This window comes from Sminthopsis crassicaudata, chromosome 3 (assembly GCF_048593235.1).
Source record: "Sminthopsis crassicaudata isolate SCR6 chromosome 3, ASM4859323v1, whole genome shotgun sequence".
Taxonomy (NCBI): Eukaryota; Metazoa; Chordata; class Mammalia; order Dasyuromorphia; family Dasyuridae; genus Sminthopsis; species Sminthopsis crassicaudata.
In genome coordinates this window covers 648,128,012-648,138,544 of record NC_133619.1, presented here as the reverse complement: position 1 = coordinate 648,138,544, position 10,533 = coordinate 648,128,012, and the positions used below count along the sequence as shown (strand labels likewise).

The following is a 10,533-nucleotide window of genomic DNA, read 5'->3' as shown; positions in this document are numbered from 1 at the left end:
ATCTCCCTTGCATGTGAAAGCCTTTGCACATTGATTACATTTATAAGGTTTTTCTCCTGTGTGGAGTCTCTGATGTAAAGCAAGACCAGCTCTAGCGATGAAAGCCTTTCCACACTGATTACATTTATAAGGCTTTTCTCCTGTGTGGATTCTTTGATGTTCTGCAAGCTTATAATTACATCTGAAAGTCTTTCCACATTGATTACATTTATAAGGTTTCTCTCCAGTGTGGATTCTCTGATGTTTACTAAGAATGAAATTAGATGTAAAAGTCTTTCCACAGTGATTACATTCAAAAGGTTTCTCACCAGTGTGGATTCCCTCAGGTACAGCTAGATAGAATTGCTGTGTGAAGATCTTCCCACCTTCATTATATTTATAAAACTCTGCAGGATGGATCTTCTGACATCTATCAAGGTCTTTGTTCCAACTATGGGCCTTCCCACACTCACCCAATGAAGGTTTTTCCATTCCAGTGTCAATTCTAGATTGGTAAGGAAGAGATGAATGATGGGATGAGATTGTTTCACATTCATTATACTCATCTGGTTGCTTTCCTATCTGAATTGCATGCTGAGTAATGAGCTTAGAGGTCTGACACAAGGCCTTTCCACCTTGGCTACCCACACAAAACATTTCCCCATGATCATTTTTCTGATGTCTAGTGAGGTCTGAACTCTTTCTGAAGGCCATTTCCCATTGATGATCTGGATTCATTAGGATGTCAGCAGGTTTCTTCTGAGAATGAAAAAGCTCTACCTGCTCAGGAAAACATTTCTCCAGAAGACAGTTATTCCCTGAATTTATTTTGTTATAGTGATTTAGGAAAGAAGATTGTTTGAATCCCTTTCTAATTTCATCCACTTCACAGTCAGACTTTGAGTTATCTACTTTGATATTAGAGTCATTATTTTCCCATAAAGTCAAGGCACAGGGACCATCCTTCATGAATCTTTGCAGTTCACATTCTTCTAGAAGAAGGTCCAGCTTTCTAGTCATCTCATTCCATTCAACTTTGGGCTGCAAATCTGAAGAAAACAAACCACCAACCATAGAAGTACAAAAATATTTACACAGATAATCAAAAGCAATAGCAATGATAACTTAAGATGAGGGTAGCTCATATCCACCTCCTTACTAACCTCAAAAGAGTAAAACTTCATGGATATAATCTTGGAGCAAAAAGTGGCATTTAATAGACTTTGGCTCTGTAAGGACTAGAGACCTACAGGATGTGAAAATGACCTAGGAAATGGACACAGCAGAGTACTGGTCCTTTAACGGAAGGGGCAGCCACAGGGCAAGATAACAGCTAGAATAAATATCAGCAGATTAAAGTGATTCTCCATGGGAGAATGGTTTGTTTCTAACTTGGAGGCAATAGGGTTTGCAACATTTCAGTTGAAAAGGACTGAGCAGCTTTCAGAGATTTGTTGTACAGTCATATAATACCCCAGATACAAATTTGGGCTAGAACACTTGGAAATATCCAAGTCTGATGCAAATGGTCGGGAAATTCAGATAGTATGGTTTCTGTGAATTGCATGTACAATGCCAGAAAGCTATTATGGACCAAAGACATTGATCACTGATACCAACAGGGTCCTGGAGAGATGGGCTGAACACTTCTGTAGCACTCTCAGGAGACCATGGGTAGTACCACCTCACACCTATCATACTGCCTCAGATGACAGGAAATGATAATGAAGAATGTTGGAAGGAATGAGAGGAAAGTAGGAAGCTAGTCCACTGTTGGTGGAATTGTGATCAGATCTAATAATTTTGGAGAGCAATTTGGGATTAGGCCCAAAGGGATATAAAACTCTGCATACCCTGTGATTTAGCAGTAACCCCACTGGGTTTGAAAAGCAAAGAAATCAAAAACAAAGGAAAAGGACCCATAAGTATAAAAATAAGTGTAGAACCTCTTTTTGTGTGGGAAAGAATAGGAAAATGAGTAGATGCTCATCAATTAAGGAATGGCCAAAGAAAACAACTCCTATCAAAACAGATTTGGCAAAATGGAAAAATAAAACATTCTCTGAAAAACAGAATTAGTGAAACGGAACAGAACAACTTCCTAAAAAGTGGAGTTGGTAAAATGGAAAAAAAAAATCCAATGAACACAAGAAGTCATTTAAAAGTTCAATCGGCCAAAAGGAGCTAAAAAAGCTAACTGAAGAAAGAAATTCACTAAAAAGTAGATTTGAACAAATGAAAGTGAATGACTCAATGAGACATCAAGAATCAAACAGAAATCATGGTTTTCCTGGCAATGAACCCTGATCATCTATGACTCCAGCTGTTGAACTAGAAGTAAATGATTCAATTCAAAAAGGCTACAAGGAAAGAACAAAGTGGATAGAGATTTGGAGCACCCAGAGGACCTACTACCTAAGGCTAAGATGCACCAGAGTATGCATCCATTCTCTCCTACTTATGCTACATTTGGCTTGACAATTAAAACCAAGAAAAGCAGGAAATTGTCCTTACCCAGGGACAGCAGATTGTGGACATTCTCCAGCATGACCTCCATGTACAGCTCCTTCTGAGAAGGGTCCAGGATCTCCCACTCCTCCTCAGTGAAGTCCACCATAACATCCTTGAAGTTCACCAACTCCTAAACCATCAAAAGGCACAAGATTTTGGGCTGAAAGTCCAGAATTTCTCTATTCCAACCTCCATTAACCCAGAGGAAGAAACTGAACCAGAGTTGGGATTTGTCTACAAAAATTCACATAACTTTTTTGACTGTCACAGCCAACACTTTGCAACCAGGCATTCAAAGCCCAATGGGATACTGAGAAATGCCTTTTCTGTTTGAAGTAAGACTCACCTTGGAATGCTGAAAGATTTCTTACTGTACAATGCTTGTCTTGATAAAAGGAGGGAAAATGTTGGTGAAGTATCAGCGAAGTAAGAGAATGTGTGCAAGAGAAAGAGAAAAGAGGAGGGTAAATTCCTCCCCATTAAAAGTGTCATAAGTGACATGTTAAGGAAATTCTATGAAGAGTTTGGAAGAAGTTGACAAGGACTTTACATTCTTGGGTCAGCAGAACCTGAACATTCATCGCTGAGGAAAGAAGAAAGAAAAAAAGATTTGGTAAATTTCCTAAAAGTATGAAATATTCCTAACTGGATGAAAGCTAGAAAAGTTTCCTAGACAGCGTAGTATGAGACTGCTTCCAGCCATGTCAAGCATTCTCTATTCTTACACTGATGGGCTGACATGACACTGGGTAGGATGGGTCATGGACAAAAACATCTGCTCTCTTTGTTTTACAATTGCCTTGACTTGTTAATGGAATGGACTCATGCACTTCAGAACTGAATTATTGAAAAAGAAGAGTAACGCCACGGGGATAGGAGAGTTTCCTTTCTTAAAATGTAGTATTTTATGAGCTGGGGTTGGAGAATGAGCAAATGCATAAGAAAGACATTTACAGTTCATTTCTGCAAAAAAAAAAAATGATTTCAACATCATGCAAGAACACTACAATGTTGGGAATCAGAAATCAAGAGAATGAGTAAAAGCCAGATGGATCGCTATCATACAAGAGTGTGCCCATATATGCAAACACTTTGACATGCTAGAAGGAATCCCCTTTTTACTCACCTGCTGCATGTAGGAACTGTGCTTGGGAAATGCACTTGACAGGTGCTTTTCCATTTAATTTTCTTTTAATTTCCAGCAAAATGATAAGATTGGCTTTTTCAGAAGTTTTTTGGTAGGAGAAATTCTCTTCTTTGCATATAAAAATCTCTCATTTTTTTCTCTTATTTTGATTTTCTTGAAAACATCTGACTCATCTACTTCTCATGTATATTTTACTTTTAGGTTCCTTTCTGTCTAGTATTAAATTTGTGAGCAATTGAATAAAGCCTCAGTTGTGTTGAGAATGAACTCAGCTGAGTAACTTCCATGCCAGGTGGAATTGGAGAATTTTCCTAAACCACTTTATCACATTCTACAGACACTGAGTCAAGGCTCTGAAGTTTGTGCCAAGCCAGCTCCCTGCTAAAGGCCAAAGAACTTCCTACAACACAAGGAATTGAGAGCTGCCTTTCCTGACAGAGAGCGTTATTATTACTATTAAATTTAGAGCAAAATCAACCTAATTGCATGCATAAATTAGTAAACATTATTTAATAAATATTACAAAAATGTAATTATTCATTTCTCAAAATCTAGATTCCAAGAATGTTATGGGCCAGAACTCTGAACTTGAAACAAGGATTCTTACAAGATGTTAAGTCAGTGGAATTGATGAGACAATGGCTATCTAATTTAGCATGGTGATTAACGGTTCTCCAACTTCAGTATGATTAATTTAATCTTACAGCAAATAATAGTTTCCTAGTGATATAATGATTGGTTTATACTCAGTGTAGAGCACATAAGCTGGGACTCAAGAGACAGAGAGAGACTCAGAAGAGAGCCAGAAACATATTCATTCCATCTTCGGTCAGGTGGTTCTCTTAAGGGAGGGAGAAGTTGGGAGAGAAAGCCAGAGAAGACAAGCAGATTAGAGGCAGGAGCTCAAGCTCTCGGAGACAAGGACAGATTCATTCCATCTTTCTTCAGGCTTCTGGTGCCTGGCCTCCTGTACTTCCCCTTCTGAGAACAAGGCCTGTCTGAAAGGCTCTCCAGAAAGCTGGCGTGGCTTCAGGGGAGGAAACTAGACTGTGAAGAAGATGATAAAGGATTTGGACTTTAACACCTGGCTAGTCTTGTGGTGATTACTGAACTGAAACGAAGGTTGCCTCAAGACCTCCAGGAAACCAAACAGAGAACATTACACAAGAGAAGTTGCTACATCATCACTGGATTAGGTTCAAGGCACTATTTTTAAATGACCATCTAGCAGAAAAGGATCATTAGAATCATAATCCTATAAATTCCATAAAACTTACTGGCAATCAAATCAAATTCATTCAGGTGAAAGCAGTCCTGGATATTGTAAAAAAGAAAATCATTTCACCACTTAGCAAGATGACATTGTAGACTGATTGCACTCAGATAACAGAACAGAGTCATTCTGATCCAAAACATGTTGCCTTTTTTTAGAGGCAATTTAGAGGCAAAAAATGCCCAATTTTTAGAGGATTTTCCATTAAGAGATGATGTAAACATAGAAAGTGAAACATACATTGTTGGTGGAGTTGTGAAAGAATCCGGCCATTCTGGAGAGCAATTTGGAACTATGCCCAACAAGTTATCAAACTGTGCATACCCTTTGATCCAGCAGTGCTACTCCTAGGCTTATATCCCAAAGGAATACTAAAGAGGGGAAAGGGACCTGTATGTGCCAAAATGTTTGTGGCAGCCCTTTTTTGTAGTGGCTAGAAACTGGAAGGTGAATGGATGTCCCTCAATTGGAGAATGGTTGGGTAAATTATGGTATATGAAGGTTATGGAATATTATTGCTCTGTAAGAAATGACCAGCAGGATGAATTCAGAAAGGTTTGGAGAGACTTACATGAAGTGATTCTGAGTGAAATGAGCAGAACCAGAAGATCGCTGTACACTTCAACAACAATACTGTATGAAGATGTATTCTGATGGAAGTGGATATCTTCAACATAAAGAAGATCCAACTCACTTCCAGCTGATCAATGATGGACAGAAACAACTACACCCAGAGAAGGAACACTGGGAAGTGAATGTAAACTGTTAGCACTACTGTCTATCTACCCAGGTTACTTATACCTTCGGAATCCAATACTTAATGTGCAACAAGAAAATTGGATTTACACACATATATTGTATCTAGGTTATACTGTAACACATTTAATATGTATGAGATTGCCTGTCATCTAGGGGAGGGAATGGAGGGAGGGAGGGGAAAATTTGGAAAAATGAAAACAAGGGATAATGTTATAAAAAAATTATTCATGCATATATACTGTCAAAAAATTTATAATTATAAAATTAATAATAATAAAAAAGAGCCTACTGTCAAACTTTAATCTCTGCCATGAGAATGAGTGGAGAAGAGGAGCCAGGGGGCTCAGGACTGAGGCAAAACTGGTCTCTTGGACCCTCTCAGGAAGATCTCTGCACACAGAAGTCACAAGAGCCTCTTCTGTTTCCTCACGTCCCACTTTTCTGGGCACACTTTGCCTGGGACTTCTCTTCCTGGCAGAAGCTTTGAGGGGAAGAAGCGCCCCCTTTTTCCTTCAGAGAATTTTCTCCTAAAAATGCAGGGCTGTGCTTGCCCTCCCCAGGTAAGTCTGAGCCAGCAGATCAGAGAGGTCAGGGGGCTGACCTGAGCTCTCCCTGACTCCCCCTCATTGAACCAGAAATGGTCTTGGGGGGCCCCTCCATGCCATGACTCCTGCTTCCCTCAGCTCTCGGCCCCCCACAGGCCCTGCCCTCCTGACTGGGAGACTTCTCAATGGCACCAAAGCTCACCACCCTCCCTGGTGCTGTTTTTGGTCCTTTTGATGTCTCCCCCTCCTAATCTCTTTCCTCCTTGAATTCTGGGAAACACAATCACACCATTTGCACTCATATCCCAACCTATGGCACTGAGCCTTTCATCTAGGAAATGGGCTTTTTTTTTCCCCCACTGAGGCAATTGGGGTTATGTGATTTGTCCAGGGTCACAAAGCTAGGAGCAGATTTGACCTCACGTCCCCCTGACCTCAGGATTGATGCTTTACTCACTGCGCCACCTAGCTACACCTCGAAATGGGCTTTTTGAATGTGATTTTTTTTTTTTTTTTTTTGAGAGATAATAGTTCATTGAGTTTTAATGACATGGAACTATATGAATTGCCTTTATCTCATTATAAAAATTATCAATAAAAACTGGTTCAACCTTGAATACCTTGTTGATTTCCATTGATCATCCCATCAAAATATTGCTATCTTGATATGTTATTTTATTTTTTCCCTTAGTGGCATTTTATTTTTTTCCAGTTACTTGTAAAATAATTTTCAACATTCACTTTTATAATATTTTGAGTTCCAAATTATCCCTTCCCTCTCTATCCTTCAGTCTCCCTAAGACAACAAACAACCTGATGTAGGTACATGTACAATCATATTAAACAAATTTCTTTCTTTTTTTTTTTTATTTAGAATTTTTTTCCACAGTATATATGCATGAGTAATTTTTAAAAATAATATTATCCCTTGTATTCATTTTTCCATATTATCCCCCCCTCCCTCCCCACTCTCCCCCCGTTGACAGGCAATCCCATACATTTTACATGTGTTACAATATAACCTAGATACAATATATGTGTGTAAATACCATTTTCTTGTGGCACATTAAGTATTAGATTCCGAAGGTATAGGTAACCTGGGTACATAGACAGTAGTGCTAACAATTTTCATTCCCCTCCCAGTGTTTCTTCTCTGGGTGTAGCTACCTCTGTCCATCATTGATCAACTGGAAGTGAGTTGGATCTTCTTTATGTTGAAGATTTCCACTTCCATCAGAATACATCCTCATACAGTATTGTTGTTGAAGTGTATAGTGATCTCCTGGTTCTATTCATTTCACTCAGCATCAGTTCATGTAAGTCTCTCCAAAACTCTCTGAATTCATCCTGCTGGTCATTTCTTACAGAGCAATAATATTCCATAACCTTCATATACCATAATTTACCCAACTTGAATGTGAATTTTTAAGCAAGCTTAAATAAGTCCATTTCATTCTTCTAAATATCAATACACACAAAGTCCCCTTCACCATGTTCCTTCTGCCAGTCCCTTTAAGAATACTCGTGGACTCACTTCCCAGGGGATTATTCTCCTTCATAAAGCTCTTGGCAAACGTTGAGTCACCCCGGGACTACTCAAGGAACTATGACTGTCCTTGGACTGGTGTGTGGAGCTCTGGGAAAAACCTCTGTAACAGACCCAATTCTAAATGCTCAAACCCACATCCTTTGTTCTTTTCTGAGTAATGTCCCTTTTCCTTTCTCTGTGCCCTAACTAGATCTCGCCCAGAACTTGTGAGTCTGGACACAAGACAAAACCTAATGGAGGCAAAGGAGGTGGTGTGGCTCAGGAGGAGAGCCTATGTCTGTCACCTGTGGCAGCGTGAGACGCACATGTCCCTCACCCTCCCATGGAAAATGTCACCCTCCTGGATAAATAACTGACGGCTTATTTGGAACTATGCTCAAAGAGTTATCAAACTGTGCATACCCACTGACCCAGCAGGGCTACTACTGGGCTTATATCCCAAAGAGATATTAAAGGAGGGAAAGGGACCTGTATGTGCAAGAATGTTTGTGGCAGCCTCTTTGTGGTGGCTAGAAAGTGGCAAATCAACAGATGTCCATCAATTGGAGAATGGTTGGGTAAATTATGGTCTATGAAGGTTATGGAATATTATTGTTCTGTAAGAAATGACCAACAGGATGGTTTCAGAAAGGCCTGGAGAGACTTACAGGAACTGATGCTGAGTGAAGTGAGCAGGACATACTTATGAGGATGTATTCTGATGGACCTGGCCATTTTCAACAATGAGATGAACCAAACCAGTTCCAATATAGCAGTAATGAACTGAACCAGCTACACCCAGCGAAAGAACTCTGGGAGATGATTATGAACCAATACAGAGAATTCCCAATCCCCCTATTTTTGTCCCCTGCATTTTTTATTTCCTCCACAGGCTAATTGTACACTGTTTCAAAGCCCGATTCTTTTTGTACAGTAAAACAACTGTACGGACATGTATACATATATTGTATTTAACTTAAACTTTAACATATTTAACATGTATTGGTCAACCTGCCACCTTTGCAGGGGGGGGGGGAGGTGAAAGGAGGGGAAAAGTTGGAACAAAAGGTTTGGCAATTGTCAATGCTGTAAAATTACCCATGCATATATCTGGTAAATAAAAAGCTATAATTAAAAAAAAAGAAATGATGGCTTGCTTACTCTCTGCCCTGCTCCTGAGCTCCCTTTCTCAGGGTGTCCCTAGAAAAAAACCCTAACATTTCTCATGATGGGGTCAAAGGAGATCCTATTTCCATGGCTCCCAGTTCATGGCAGATGCCTCAGAAGCAGCGCCCAAAGCCCGGCCAGGCTTCTCCTCCTGGACCAGGGATCCTGGGCCCTGGCTGAGCCTCGCCCAGGCCCCTCCATCCCCTAACTCTGGCATCCAGGGCCTTCTCTCCTCCGGGAAAGTCCTCCCTCCTCCCCTGGGCCTCCCCGCCTCCTTCCCATTTCAATTAAAGTCTCACCTTCTGAAAAAAGTTCCCACACTGGTGGAGCCTTCTCTCTGAGACTGCCTCTAGTCTACACTGTACAGAGCTGGTGTGGACACCCCCTGAGATGTTTGTTCCAAAATGGACTGCTAGTCAGGGAGGGCAAGGACCCTTAGCTTGTAACCTCCCTTTGTCCCCTCCCCCTGGGGGTTGGCACAGTGCTTGGCACCCGGGAGCCACATTCTCAGTGCTCATTGATGGGACCTGACAAAGGAGAGGGACTCAGGAAGCCCTGGGGGCAGCCGTGTGGCTGAGGGGGCAGGAAATGGGCAGTGCCAGGGGGACATGCTAGGGAGCCCTCCCTCTGACAGGAGGAAGCTCCCTGGGCTCTCTCAGACACCCCCCACACCTCCCCTCCCCCTCACCTGATGCTGCTCAGCTCCGGGGAGGGACTGCACTCACCTGGCACGAGGGGCTCCGGCTGCCAAGGGCCATCTGCCTGGTTCCGGCCTTGGGTGCTCTGCCCGCCGGGCTGGGGAGGGAGAGGGAGCTCAGACAGGGAGGACGGGGCCTGAGGCTCCTCTGCCCGGGAGGATGCGGAGCTGCCCACAGTGAGAGACAGACGGAGCTCTGGGGGCGGGGACAGCGGGGAGCGGCTGCTCCCCAGGAGGAGGCCAAGAGATCTCAGCTCAGAGGAGGAAGCAGAGAGATGTCACCTGTGAGGATGGGGGGACCCTCCCAAGGCCCCCAGCACTGGACACTAAGACTTCCTGCACTGCAGGGAGGAGCAGCCCTGGGAGCACGAGCCCCTGGGGTCAAGGTCACAAGGCCTTCACCCGAATCCCTGGAAGGCCCTGACCCTGCCTGCCTCAGTTTCTCCATCTGTAACATGGAATCCCCATCTGCCAAAGGCCCCAGAAATGATGACGGAGGTCCCAAGACCACAGGAGGGAAAGAGGTCTAGGAGCAGAGCTGGATGGGAGTCCCCCTCCCCCTCCTGCCAGGGAGCCTCCCCCACCCCCAGCCTTCCAGGCAAACAGAAGGGCTGGGCAAAGTTCGCACTAAGAGCTGCAAGTAGGGAGCGCTTCCTGTATACCAGGCCCGGTACTGAAAGCTTCTCAGAAGGGATATGGGGGGAGGGGAGGGGCTGCTCTCAGAGCCTTTCTGCACTGGAGGAAACTGAAACAAAGGACGCAGAACTACAGAACCCTCCCCCTCCCCCAAGTGTGAAAAGGGCCACGGGCCGGTGAGGGGACCACGCACACCTGGGGGCTCAGTGGGGGGTCCCCAAAAAACTCCGCAGTGCGCCCCCCCCACGCGACAGGGATGCAGAAGCCCGCCCCTCCCCCATCTCACCCAAG

The 10,533-nt window shown here is 43.0% G+C and overlaps 1 protein-coding gene across 1 annotated transcript; it reads right to left on the bottom strand.

The window, feature by feature from the left end:
* Positions 1-332: 332 nt before the first annotated feature.
* Positions 333-10,144, bottom strand: LOC141562635 (zinc finger protein 554-like). The gene is made up of 3 exons (XM_074302638.1): positions 9,635-10,144; positions 2,494-2,620; positions 333-484 (listed from the first exon to the last, which is right to left on the bottom strand). The coding sequence occupies exons 1-3, from the start codon at positions 9,665-9,667 to the stop codon at positions 333-335; spliced, it is 312 nt and encodes a 103-aa protein (XP_074158739.1). The 5' UTR covers positions 9,668-10,144.
* Positions 10,145-10,533: the final 389 nt, after the last annotated feature.

Excerpts from the sequence above, each read along its gene's own strand:
- LOC141562635 (XM_074302638.1), bottom strand. The coding sequence starts at position 9,667 with ATGGCCCTTGGCAGCCGGAGCCCCTCGTGCCAG. Across the intron at positions 2,621-9,634 it reads GCCGGAGCCCCTCGTGCCAG|GAGTTGGTGAACTTCAAGGA; the intron begins GTGAGTGCAGTC and ends TTGATGGTTTAG. Across the intron at positions 485-2,493 it reads CCACAATCTGCTGTCCCTGG|AATTGACACTGGAATGGAAA; the intron begins GTAAGGACAATT and ends TTACCAATCTAG.